Genomic DNA, 14,812 nt, shown 5'->3' with positions numbered 1-14,812 from the left:
CATTGACTAACTTATGAACATCATGCTTCATTTTCGCCCAAAAGAAGTGTTCATGCAACATATTATAAGTTTTATTAATCCCAAAATGTCCCATTAAGCCACTGTCATGTGCTTCTTTTACAAGCAAATCTCCGATAGAGCATTTAGGAATACAAAGCTTACTTTTCTTAAATAAAAATTCATGAAACATATAATAATCATCCACCCCTGTTTTTGTAAGACAAAATGCATAAATAATTCCAAAGCCTTGGTCATCTCGATATAATTCTTTAATATGCTCAAATCCAAGAATTTTTGCACTAAGAGGTGTAAAAAGATGGTACCTTCTAGATAATGCATCAGCTACCACATTATCCTTACCTTGCTTATATTTGATAACATATGGAAATGTTTCAATAAACTTCACCCACTTTGCATGCCTACGATTCAGTTTGCTTTGACCCTTAAGATACTTCAAGCTTTTATGATCAGAGTGGAGCACAAATTCTCTGGGCCATAAGTAGTGTTGGCACCTGTGCGAACTAAAGCAAACAATTCTTTATCATAGGTAGGATGGTTCAATGCTGCCACATTTAGTTTTTCACTAAAATACATTACGGGTTTTCCATCTTGCATCAAAACAGCACCTATGCCCAAACCACTTGCATCACACTCAATTTCAAAAGTTTTATCAAAGTTAGGCAAGACAAGTAATGGTACATTGGTTAATTTATTCTTAAGCTCATTCAATGCATTATCTTGCATATCTCCCCATTTAAAAACAACATTCTTTTTCACTAAGTCATTCAATGGTGCAGCTATGGTGCTAAAATCTTTTATAAATCTCCTATAGAAGCTAGCTAACCCATGAAAACTACGAACTTCACTTGAATTTTGTGGTGTTGGTCAATCCCTGATTGCTTTAACTTTCTCTTCATCTACTTCTACTCCATTTTTACCAACTATGAAGCCGAGAAAGTTAACTTTTTCCATGCAAAAACTACACTAATCAAAACTAACTTAACACGCTCCACATGCTCATGCAGAGTCTTTGAATAAATTAAAATATCATCAAAATACACAACAACATGCTTTCCTAAATATTCTCTCAAAACGTGATTCATTAAGCGCATAAATGTACTAGGAGCATTAGTTAACCCAAAAAGCATAACAAGTCATTCATACAATCCAAACTTAGTTTTGAAAGGGTTTTCTATTCGTCTCCTACATGCATTCTAATTTGATGATATCCAGATTTCAAGTCAATCTTTGTAAATAAACATGAACCATGCAATTCATCAAGCATATCATCTAGCCTAGGAATAGGATGTTGATACTTTACCGTGATTTTGTTGATGGCTCTACAATCCACGCACATGCACCACGTTCCATCTTTCTTCGGCACCAATAAGATTGGTACAGAACATGGACTCAAACTCTCTCGTATATAGCACTTCTCCATTAGCTCCTCTATTGACCTTTGATTTTCTTTAGTCTCAGTTGGGTTGGCTCTATCCACGTTCCATCTTTCTTCGGCATCAATAAGATTGGTATAGAACATGGACTCAAACTCTCTCGTATATAGCACTTCTCCATTAGCTCCTCTATTGACCTTTGATTTTCTTTAGTCTCAGTTGGGTTGGCTCTATCCACGTTCCATCTTTCTTCGGCACACAGAACATGGACTCGAACTCTCTCGTATATAGCACTTCTCCATTAGCTCCTCTATTGACCTTTGAATTTCTTTAGTCTCAGTTGGGTTGGCTCTATAAGCTGGCCTATTAGAAATGACTGCCCCTGGAATGAAGTCTATTTTATGTTCAATACCTCTAATGGGAGGTAGTCCTTTAGGGACTTCATCTTGGAATACGTCATCAAATTCCTGTAAAAGAGATTGAAACATACTAGGCAAAGACAAATTGTTATCGTTAGAGACCAAACATCCTTCCTTGTACACAAGTACAAAGATGGTTGTTTGTGAGAACATTGCCCTTCTAACCTCTCCAACTCTAGCCAAACAACTCACATTCTTTCCTTTTTTTTTTCCTTTCAATTTCATTCTTTTTTTTTCACTGTGTTTTTCTCTTTCAACTCTTTTTCCTCGAACTCTTTCTTTTTTTTCTTCCAACTTTAATTGATCAGTAAATACATTTGTAGAACTCAAAGGTACAAGAGTGGTTTTTCTACCATCTTTTACAAAAGAATACCTATTCAAATAGCCATCATACATAACACTCCTGTCAAATTGCCATGGTCGGCCAAGCAATATGTCTCCAGAATGCATTGGTAAAACATCACAAACAACTTCATCTTTATATTTTCCCAAAGTAAAAGATATTAAAGCTTGAGAAGTTACCTTCATTGTTCCACTGTCATTGAGCCATTGAAGCTTGTAAGGTTTAGGATGGTGTTGGGTTGGAATTAGCAACCTTTTGATCAGCATGGTACTTATGACATTGGTGCAGCTTCCACTATCAATTACAAGACTACAAGGAGTCCCTTGACTAAACACCTTGTGTGAAATAGGTTGTCTCTTTGATCATCAACATCAGTCTCTGTAACTGGAGTTTTAAGAAGTCTTTTGGTAACAAGTACCAAATGACTCCCATCTTCCAATTCCTCCTATTCTCCTGGATTTCTTCTTCAACTAGCTCCTCCTGGTCACTTTCCTCACTATCTGTGACAACTTATCCATTCTTGATGATCATGACTCTCTTGTTAGGACAATCACGACTAAGATGACCAATTCCTTGACATTTCCAACATTTGATGTCTCTATTTTTTTTCTCGAATCTCCTTATATTCCTCTGCTTTCTCTTTACCCTGGGAGGTCTCAACTTTGTTCTGTTTATCAAGATCATACTTGCCTCACCTTTGAAATCTATCTTTTCAATATTTGCATTCTTTTTCCAAGGGTTGAAAGTAATAGACTTTGAAATACCATACCTTTTGAAGTTCTCCTTCTCCCAAGTTAGTTGCCCTTCAATTTTGACAGCAAGGTGTAACAATTCTTGCATATCTAAGTACGCTTGCCTATCCACTTGATGAGCAAGTTGTCAGTTTAACCCACCAAGGACCATTGTATCTTCCTTATCTTCATCAATACATGCTCTATTCAAAAGGGCCTCCATTTCTTTGTAATATTCTTCAACAATTTTGGATCTCTGTTGCAAAGTATAGAGTTTTTGCTTGAGTACTCGAGAATAATGCTTAGGAATGTACATTTTTCTCATTAATGTCTTCAATTCCCCACACGTTTCAATTGGTTCTTCATAATTTCTCCTCCACTCTAATTTCAAAGATGTCCACCATATAATGGTGTAATCACAAAATTCAGCCACGACAAGCTTCAACTTTCTTTCTTCACTGAAATTGTTGCAATCGAAAACATGCTCAATTTTGCTCTCATATTGCAAATACTCCTCTGGATCAGATCTCCCATAGAAAGTTGGAATTTTTAGCTTTACTCCCCCGACTCCTCTTTCTTCTCCTCTCTCATACTGGTACTCCCTCTCAATTCTTTTTGGTACTAAAATTTCTCTACCCCTTCTTCTGACTCTTCCTCTCCCTCGACCGACATCTCTCCCTCCCCTAGGACTATGTCCCGCTAAAAGGGTGACATTGTCATCTTCTTCATTTTCAACTCCTTCATTCAAGAGTACTTCCCTCCCTTGAAGATTACCCAAGGCTATTTCAATTCGCTCCATCCAGTCTGTCAATGTGCTAATAACTTGATTCAAACGAGTAATTGTTCCGACCTATGCTTCTCTCCACCTAGCTTCATTGATCTCCCCTCTATTTCCTCCGTCTTGGTTCATGATTGTACAAACAATAATGGAATATGTTTAGGACCTCACACACTCAACTCACTAATTTTACACTCAGGGACACTCGTGTTTATACACACAAAGGTAAGCTGTTTGGGAAAGTGACTAAATTATGATCAAGGTAGGCTAATATATCCATAAAGCAATTCTTATACTAGCAAGCTATTCAAGGCAATCAAGATAAATTAATTATGAAATAACAATAAAATAAAACAAGGAGTGAACAAACAAATAAGGGACACAAGATATTTTTGGATAGAATTGCACATTGAAAAAAATCCAAAAAGAAAGGATGTGAAGATTTCAAGAACCATATAACTCTCCTTTTTACAGAATTCGGGAAATTTAGAAGTTATCTTCAAGCGTAGATTATGAGAAAAAAAAATATATCAAACACAACGGTTCTAGATTTAGATGGATTAAGAAAAAGATGTGAATCGAAGTTTATTTGATCTTCAAATAAACATGCAAATGATCTAAAAAAAATGATAAAGATCGTTTATAATCATAATTGTAAGAACAAATATGATGAGATTTTTTTTTTTTTTCAAGATCTAAACGTGATCTTTAGGAAGAAAATGATAACAAGGTGAAAAGTTGATGAGTAATGGCGGAAATGACAGCAAGAAAAATAAATGGACAGATTTGAAGAAAAGATAAACAATAGCATAAAGGAAAGATAAAATCAATTCTAGAGTCGGCCACAAAGATGTAAACCTACACTCTGATACCAAATTGATAAGGCAACTCTAATCCTCAGCCCAACGATCTAAGTTTTGTTAAAGCAATAACCCTTGAATCAAAATAATTAACACCTCCGTATACGAAATTTGGATCAACCAAGAGATAAGGCTAGAATTAGATTACCTCTTACAATCGAAAATCTAGAAGCAAGATTTGGAAACCTTATTCTAAATTGAGTCACTCCACAATCAACTTGATCAAGACTTTACTGAATGACTCGGGTGCAATTCTACCACAAAAATTGCTTGAAACTTAGGAATGGCAAATATGATGCTCGAATTTCTAAGAAAAACGTCTCAATTTGAGATCTGAATTACATTCATCCACGAATCTGATTTTTACATAACATATTGTGGGTATTTATAGTCTCCCGACAAAAGACGTTTGTGGTCGGGATTCAATCCCGATCCCCTTTAGTTAATTTTGACCATTTGACCATTTGACCATTGCAAAATGAAAATGAAAAAAACAATAAAATCTTCCAATAAATGTGGATATATTTGAGTGGCTAAGGAGACAAATTTGAAATCTATTGGGCTTCACTCGGGTAGGTTCAAACCCTGTCAATCGTATCAACTTTTAATTCTAGAAATGATGGTTGAGCCGAGCCGATCCTATTTTGTAGATGAAGAATGAATGTTTGTTGAATCTTCTTCGCCTTGGAACATTTGGAACACCGTGATTCTTATCATAAGTTATGACACCTATAACATTCAATAGTTGCCTAAGCCATGACACCTATAACATTCAATAGTTGCCTAAGTCATGACACCTATAACATTCAACAATTGCCTAAGCCATAGGTCCAGTTGGAACATTTGGAACACCGTGATTCTTATCATAAGTTATGACACCTATAACATTCAACAGTTGCCTAAGCCATGACACCTATAACATTCAACAATTGCCTAAGCCATGACACCTATAACATTCAACAGTTGCCTAAGCCATGACACCTTATAACATTCAACAGTTGCCTAAGCCATGACACCTATAACATTCAACAGTTGCTTTGTTGAAAGTTGATCTTCCTCTTCCGCGTCCTTTGCCCTATAAGTTTCTCTTCCTCTGTTACTTATTTATGTTTGACCTTCGACTTCCAGAACTTGCTCCTTTCCATCAATGCTGGATATTCAAAAAATTTGTTCATGCACCACTAATGAACTTTGTAATTCATCGATGGACATGTTATCAGTATCTTTTGATTCCTCAATGGATACTATAAGTAAATTTTTTCAGGATACGTTGAAAATTTCTACAATTTTCTTTTCTGGCATATCTTCTCCATTGCTTCTCATATTGTTGGACATCATCATCACTCTTGTAAAATAATTAGTGATACTTTCCCCCTTCTTCATCTTTAGGATCTCAAATTCTCTCCTTAATGCATTAAGAAGAGATTTTTTCACTTTTGTTTTCCACCAAACTTTCGCTTCATTGAATCCCAAACAATCTTGGCTGTGCGACAATTCAAGATTTGTTCAAAGAGAGTACGATCAATTACTTAGAAGAGGTAATGTTTTACTTAGTGATCTTTGAGTCTAGCATCATCAAGGTGCACCTTTTATGCCTCAATCAACATTGTTCCTTCCACTGGTTCTAAAAAACCAATCTCCACCACACTCCATAGACCCTTTTCTCTTAGCAAATTTTCCGTCACCTCACTCTAGTAATCATAGTGACCATCGATGTGAGGAATTTTCGTTAAAGTTTTATCTTCACTCATACTCTCTATATTTTGCTACTCTTCAAAGCCAGTAGTGGCTCTGATACCAATTGTAAGGTATTGGCAGAAGAATGACTAAGTTAGAAACAGAAACAATTGAAGTTTCAGATGGTAAGATATGAGAGGTGCAACAAGTCCGTTGGTAAGCTTGGGTGCTTGGTTACATGAAAAATGCCAAAGAATAAAAAGTTTCATTGTACTACTATTATACTAATTCAATTTGACTAGTGTACAACTTATTTACAAGTAAAAGTTTCATGGTTGCTTTTTTTCAAAATATGATATTTTTTAAATTTTCAATTATTTATGTTTATATTGTTTCTACTTTTAATTCTTCTTGTTAATAATAATTATTAATATTGACTACTAAGAAAAACTTTTTAAAAAAAACTTAAACATATTCTTTATAATATATTTATTGAAATTTAAATCAAAATTTAATTGTTCAAAATTATTTTAATTTTTTATTTAATAAAAATAAATTAACAACAATTAATGTTTTAATTTAAAATTAACAAATGCAAAAAAATGGTTAGATAGAAGTAATTAGAGAACTAAACAGATATTATTTGTTTAAAATTTCAGGTTGTAGTTTTAAAATAAGAAACTACGTCGGTTGGAACATCTTTGTCGCTTGCATAATTTATTTATAAATTTAAAAACCCTATTTCAAGGTTTAGGGTGCATTTTCACACCTAGTTTCTATAGCTATAGTTCAAACGGACCCTTGTTGAGAATTTCGACCAACTTTTTTAAACAAAATCAATGTGTTTGTGTCATCGGAAAGAAACGATCTTGAAAGGTGATAACATCTTTGAAAAGGATTTCCACAATTTCCAACACATTTGCTAGAGTCATATGCACCTATGTAGTCACAGGTCGCACTACAACTACCGTTGCTAGCCATCCTAGCCATGAAAGAAGACCAAAATTGGTCTATGCTTCGCCCATTTACCCAAGCTTGGCCTTTGCCCATTTTTTGCATGTCCAACGCTACTAAGTCCGTTCTTGAAGGGGTCTTAAAACTTGTTTTATATCATGTCATATCTTCTTATAGATTTGTATTTAATCCACTCCTTTCGTCGTAAAATAACTTCATTTCTCCATTTAATCGAATCTTATAAGACTATAATTTTGATGAAAAATCAATTGTGACATTTCTATCTCCAATTAGATAATGAGACACCATCAATTTATGTTGATACTTTGTCACATATGCATCGTAATTCTTCGGTCCAACTGTGGCAAGTCAAAAGGGTTTTGGTGTTGGTCCCTGACTTTAATAGGATGGATTTTTCAAACACAAAACTTTGGACATTACTCGCCTTGTGACCAAATGTACCTTCCATTTATGAAAGCATGAAGTACCCTTTGTATTCACTTAAGAGTCACATTTTAAAGAGATGTTGTATTTGTGTTCAAAATTTGTCATGTACGGTAAGTAGTCGCTGAAATCAACCGTAGTTGCTTTTTGTTCCAAAAGAAGTTTTGCCTTAAGCTTACAATTTCCTTGTTGAATCTTAGGATTGTTAGGAGCAAAGTTAACACAATAACACTCCTAAAGTTAACACAATAGAATCCATTGCATGTATAGGTTGTCGGGCATCAGGTTGATCCATGGAATGCCAATATTGAGAGGTTAAGTCATTTGAGTGCACCAATTGATATATGCTTCTCCTGCAACTCCATAAGAACATTCTCTATTTGAGATAAGATTATTGCCCTCCTTGTGTGAAAGAGGTTGACTTGTTTAAACATATTCCCTATTATTGTGAAAGTTTGCATTTCATTCGTGTACACTTGGTTGTCAGTTCGTAGTTGGATTCCCAACATATTGTGCAACCACAAAGAAAATCCTTCGTAGTTCTGCTCGGTGTCACGGTCATGCTCGTCCAAGGCGTGTTGCCCATGGCCGCATGCCCCTGACAAGCCCAACCCTTTATGTCTTTTCATATTCTAGTGTTTTACTCTTATATTTCTAGGAAGTATAACGTTTCAGAAATATCATGTCTAGGCCTATCAGACATGAAATGCCTCAGAATGTACTATAGGGGGTACGACTAGTTGTCAACTTCTCCTTACCCAAGGTTATATACTGTAAGCCGTTGTTATTTCTCTCTTGCTTGCTTATATAACGTCTCTTTCAAAAATCTCTCTCTACTCTCGTTCTCTAAAATCTTCTCTTAAAACCGAGGCTAGAGACTCGAGCATACGTCGCTTGGCCGTAGGCGACGCAAGAACGAATTGACATAGCTCACTTGTCGTTGAAAAGTGAGCGCCGCATAATCGCAAGCCCGCTGCCATTAAAAGTGCGATTGTGACACTCGGTGCACATGTAAGGACCAATCCTCATGACAATGTAAGGTCCATCATCTTAATTGCATATGAAGACCCTAATATTGAGGCTACTTATTGAGTATTTTTTAAATACCCAACCAATGTTTATTATTTTTTTCGGTAAAGATAAGACGAGGAAGTGAGTTTGTAAAGGTTATTGGTTATGAAAAAATAGCAAAGGAGATGCAATTTTAGGCCCAACTTGAGTGGTTTACAACATTTGTAACTTTGTTCTTTGGTCACTTCGTGAATGCAATTCAGCAAAACAACCTTCATAAATATGAGGTATCACCTAAGAAGGATTTTTTTGTCTTTTTATTTTTTTGGGTTTAAAAATAAATTAAATTTGATGTAAGAATCAATGGTGGGAATTTAGGCCACGCGTCCTTTTGGAAGAAAAAAAAAAGAAAAAAAGTGAATAAAAAGAAATAAAAAAAAAGGAGCTCAGACAATTATTAGCAGACATTGTGAAACATGCGGTGAGGGGTGGGTGTTGCGCCGACTTAAAAGCCAAAAAGAAAATAGAAAAATTAAATAAAGGGAACTGTAAAAAGACAAAAAACACCCTAAGCGGTGCGTTGGTATAAAGAATGGTTTCTTCATCCGTCCAGAAACTCTGCGAACCCTAGCTCTCAGATCTGAACGCAACCTCATTCCAACGCCATGGCGAGCTTTGACGAAGCCCCTCCCGGCAATTCCAAAGCTGGAGAGAAGATCTTCAAGACCAAATGCGCTCAGTGCCACACTGTCGACAAAGGAGCTGGTCATAAGCAAGGTCCTTCTCTCTCTCTTTCTCCATTAGCTCTTCTTATTCATATGTAAGAATTTCTTTGCGATTGGAGATCATTTGCTCTCTGTTGGTAATATGAACGTATCCAACCGTCTTCGGGGATCGTGACGCTGATTTGAGCTAGCTTCAACCGATCTGATTGTTCTCTCTCTCTTTCTCTCCCCCTCCCCAGCGCACTAGGTTTATAATAGTTAGTATCGGCCTTGATAAACACTTTTCGTGGAATCTCACTTGTCCTTGTCCGAGAAGGAAACCCCGAAGGCATATATATTTTGGTTATTTGATTTGATGAGACGAATTTTAACATTTAGAAACGTATACTATTATAGAAGCTATTACTAATGTATCATATTTATATCTTTTTAAATTGTGGTTTTTTAGAAATTGTTATCATCTATTAACTTGGTATGATAAGGTGGTATGTTTTTGTTTGATGTGATAGACATTGTTCAATATAAATTCTGATCGAGGTTAACGATTAAATCTACATTTATCTGTGTCCATTTTTTGTATATTTTCTATTGTGGTTCTAGCTGCTATTCTTGTTATCTTATTTGTTATGATGATCAAGTTTTAACATCTCAACCTGGATGAAAATGTTGGGGTCTTAATTTAACAGAGATAAATGACCATTGAAGTATCGATTAAATGTCGGATGTAAATTTCTGGCTAAGTTACAAACAATGAATTCTAAAGAAAAAAACATTGTGTAAATCAACATTTTTTAACGTTTAAAACAAGTTAAAATGACTATTTGACATTTTTTTTCCTCTTTTCTCTTTTTTTATTATTATAAATTTTTATGTTTCATGTTTTTTTTTTTAAATTGTATAATGGAAATGATGAATCACCCCTTTTGTTGATGTCAAATCCATGGATGTGGAAATATCGATGGAAATGTTGAGTCGATGGAAATTTAATTTACTGATAATGATTATATTTGATACTTTTAATTGGAGTAGAATTTGATCTCACCCCCCCGCTGGGTCATGGGGGAAAATCAGCTCTTCTTTGTTAGTATTTAAGTCGACACTAAAACTAGCAACGTCACTTGGATCTTGCAGGTCCCAATTTGAATGGGCTATTTGGACGGCAATCTGGTACAACTCCTGGATACTCTTACTCCGCTGCCAACAAGAATATGGCTGTGATATGGGAAGAGAAGACATTGTATGATTACTTGCTTAACCCCAAGAAGGTAGATACTCTCTATTTCTTAACACTTCTTAACGTATGGCATTTGATTTAGAGTTGGTTTATTTCCCTGAGTTTTCCAGATGTCTTACTTGCCGATTAAGTGAAAATAATTGTGACCACACACCTAAATAAGCGTTGCCATGTTCTGTACTTGCTATCGGTAGCCTTGTTCTTCATAATACTTGTCCAACTGAGCAACACCTGATGAAATATTTCGGGCTCTTCGATCAACATGTCCCACCTTTTACCATCTTCTCCCTGGAGCTTTGTTAAAGTACTTTTTTTAAACATTTCAAATAGCTTCAATTAAAAGTTATCCATGGAATCTTGCACCTTTTCTACTTTAATATAGTCAAAACAAAGCCTCCCCCCACTTGGAGTTTCAATCTTGATTTAAGCTAGAATCAAAAGCACCCTTAAAATTTCTCTCTTATATCTGAATATGCTTCAGACAATCTAGCATGTTAATATTTTTTTTAGCACATTGAATTTCATGATTTTCTCCAATGGCGTCTTAAGTCTCCATTAATAGAGAACACACTGGTCTCAACATAACCTAATGGTGAACCTGCACATTTGGGCATTAGTTGCGTTCCCCCCCTTGATCTTTTTTGTCCTCCTTTTGTGGCTGGGTTTGTCCCGAGTCCTGTTCTCTTATTGGAAATCCTTGTTCACCCATAAGTTTCAATGGCTTTGGTTGGTGGAAAATTTGGTCTCTTCTTTTGCCACTCTTATTTCATGGACATAATTACGAAGGGAGCAAAAATTTCTTCTCTGCTCTCAGTTTGGCATGAAAGATATTCAAAAGCTTCCAAAGAAAGTGAAATAATCTTGGTGGTAACTTCTGAGTGGAAGTATCAACTCTTGCTACATCATTTATAAAATGTGTCTTCAGAGCTGTATTTCACCAGGTTGGTCTTCTGTGTCGGAGTCCCTAGGCAATCTCCCTTTTTTTGGAAACTTGTAATGGCACTACTACTCAGATGTGGTTGGTTCTTGACCTCCTTCCCTTAAAGACACTAAAGTCCTTTCTCTTTGTTCCTTGAAGGTCATTCTTTCAAAAGTGAAAAGGTTTTGTGCATCAATGAATTGTGGGTTATTTTTGGCTTTTATGGCTCAAAGGGAAAGGAACACCACCGTTGTTTATAACAACGGAAAACCCATGTTTGGCTCATGGCTTTTAATTGAATCACCGCTGTATATTATCCATTTAATATGTTAAAAGTAAAATTATACATTAAACTTTGTTGAATATATCATAATATTTCTGTTTTGTAATAGATAAGTAATATCTAAGTAAAATAATACCATTGTCAGGCCTTAATCTTTTTGAATAATTATTTTGAAATATAAATATTTAGTTACTTCTCAAATTGTTGGTATGAGTTTTTTAGCATATGAATCTTTGTTTGATAGTGTTCTAAACTCTTATGCTTGCTATGGTTTTGAGGAATGCGAAGTTGTCAATTTTGAGTGCTCTCAACTCCATGAATTTTGTAGACGTTCTAACAAAAATTTTGCTGTCTATTATCACACAGTATATACCCGGAACGAAGATGGTTTTCCCAGGGCTGAAGAAACCGCAGGATCGTGCCGACCTTATTGCTTATCTGAAGGAATCAACTGCTTAATGATACGGTGCTTCCGCCTGTCTAGAATTTGTTCACACCCTTTTTACTCCCTTCATTAAATAAGAACATTGAGGTTAGATGGAAATTTGGAGGTCACGTACAAAGTAATTCTCTGTCAGACAGATTTGTCTTGTGAAAATCACAAGAGTTCCCTTTTTTTCATTAAATTCTTATTTCCCTTCGCTATTATACATCATTTGCAGAGTTCATCCATTTGTAGCTTACGTTGTTGGTTTGTGATCATAACTGCTAAACTTTTTGGTAAAGCCGGTTATGGCAATCTTTTTTTCATAATAAATAGCACGCTTGTAAGAACCTATCAATTCATTCATCAATGCTTTATTAGAAAGAATACGCTTATGGTGGATATAATTTTGGTATTTTTGCAATGTAGTCATGAATTTCTTGATGTTAGTATGCATATTTTTGACATTCAAATGATTCACATGGGCACTTCCTCTTCTGTTATTTAGTTAACTTGCCATGTCAACAACTAAAATATCAGGAGACATGACAGGACTTTGGCTCCATGAATTGACAAGACAGGTAGAGAAAAGTAGTAAGGATTCAGTTGTAGCGTCTACTCTTCATGAAATGACTAATCATAAAGTTGTATGGTTCCCACTTCTTTAGGGATGGCTCTCCATGAGGGAAAATTGGTGTACCTAAATAATTTTGAAGTTGTCTCAACAATGTGTTTACCAGTCGGTAGAACTTCAAAGCTGTCTCGAAACGAAATCAGTTTCTATTAAGTTGTATGGGTTTGGACGGTTTTAAAGGTTTCTTCACTGATAGAGGGCAAGAGTCAGTTAACTCCACTATCATTCGATCAAGACTTATTGTATTACCTTTTATACTCGGGATGTATATCTTGGTTCGTAGATGTTAATGATCATTCTATTACTAGAACATGATAGATCCTTCTCCTTAGATATGTATGATTGATTCGTTGCCAAACTTCACGTTTTCAATGAGTTTTTCATCATTTACTGTCATCCGTGCATAGAATGGTAGCACGTAAGCTTGAGTATTTTAAGAAATATTTAGTAAGTCAACTCATTGCATATAATGATGGGACTTGTCCTTTTTAAAACTGTAACATGGTGGCAGACTCTAACCTGTCCTTTTTAAAACTGTAACAGGGTGGAATATAATTTGGTGGCAGACTCTAACCTGTCCTTTTTAAAACTGTAACATGGTGGAATATAATTTGATCCATTATTCGCTGAAAATTTGTTTTCATCATAACACCAACCACTACAATGTACCATATTGTTTTGGAATTATCGGGTACCAAAATGCTCGACCATTTTCCCTGATAAAATCAGTGCTCACACTCGTTCATAATCTCCAGGAAAAACCTGAAGGAAGAGGCTTTAAAATCCCCAACTTGTTTTACAAGCTTCAACATAAAACTCATACACAACTGCATAACATATCACACCTAATTAGAAGTTAATGTCACCATTTTTTCGTTAGTGAAAGATCAATTTTATCCTTTGAAATCTAAGTCAACCTATGTGAACTATGACATCAGTTTCAAATTCAAACTTCGGCAAAATCATATCTTTAAATTTTACAACGATCAATGTATTAGAATTCATGTGAACATTAACGCCTGCTATGTTTAATGAATACAATGTCAGCTAAGATACCATTTAATAGATACTATGATTTCATAGTATATTTGAGAATTATTTACGTAAATTAAAGTATATATTTGTTATACTTAAAAATGATTTTTTTTTTTTTTTTTCTATTTTACCTCAAGATAACCATCCTTTGGTTAGTCTATGCACTTCTACAAATTCTCATCTATACACCATGGGAGTATTTGTTCAAATTCACATCAAACCCTATTAATATACAACCACGTTACCTTAGGTTATACTCATTAGATTGGGATAAACTATTTCTAAAACTCATAAAAAAATTATTAGTATTTAATTTATTAATAGCATTTGATAAAAGAAAAGAAAGATCTCAAATAAGACTTAAACCTCTTCAAATTATTATTAGTAGGTTTAGTGAGATATTGTCATAGTGTCTTTGTGGTCACGTCTACGGTCATGACCGCGTCACGACCTCTGCTTTCCACGTTGTAGTTGTCGCATCCCTTTCTACTTGAAAAGGAAAAATCAATTGTGTTCTTTTTTCGTCAATGTGAGCAACTCTGTGTGTACAAGTAAGAGGTACTTCTACTCATCTCTAGCATCATAGCCACAAAGTCTCTCATCATGGGCCTTAAGACAACAAACGACCTCCTCAATCGACATGTTCTTGAGGTCATGGAACTGCTCGATGGAGTTAACGATCTGCATGAATCTCGAAGGAACTTTTTGATGATAAAAATCTCGTCCGCCTTGTCGCCTAACGAACAAATGTCAATGACAATCATCATTGACTTCATAGCGAAGTCATCCACCGACTTACCATCCTTCTTGTGGATAGCCTCAAATCGCTCTTTGAGGTTTGTACCTTAGTTTCCTTGACCCGCTCTGCTCCCATATGCATTGTTCACAATGTCTCTGACGTTGCCTTGGACGAGTCCTTCTCTGTCAACTTGAGAAGGACGTCTTTT

The 14,812-nt window shown here is 35.3% G+C and overlaps 1 protein-coding gene across 1 annotated transcript; it reads left to right on the top strand.

The window, feature by feature from the left end:
* Window positions 1–9,198: 9,198 nt before the first annotated feature.
* LOC111793220 (cytochrome c) lies at window positions 9,199–12,546 on the top strand. The gene is made up of 3 exons (XM_023675004.2): window positions 9,199–9,388; window positions 10,468–10,601; window positions 12,139–12,546. Exons 1-3 carry the CDS (start codon window positions 9,277–9,279, stop codon window positions 12,229–12,231), a joined length of 339 nt encoding a protein of 112 aa, XP_023530772.1. The 5' UTR covers window positions 9,199–9,276; the 3' UTR covers window positions 12,232–12,546.
* The last annotated feature ends 2,266 nt before the right edge of the window (window positions 12,547–14,812 follow it).

The sequence above is a fragment of the Cucurbita pepo genome, chromosome 1, assembly GCF_057944985.1.
Source record: "Cucurbita pepo subsp. pepo isolate OVF chromosome 1, ASM5794498v1, whole genome shotgun sequence".
In the NCBI taxonomy this organism is placed as follows: Eukaryota; Viridiplantae; Streptophyta; class Magnoliopsida; order Cucurbitales; family Cucurbitaceae; genus Cucurbita; species Cucurbita pepo.
Note: the sequence above shows the minus strand (reverse complement) of the source record. Positions and strands in the feature narration are given on the sequence as shown.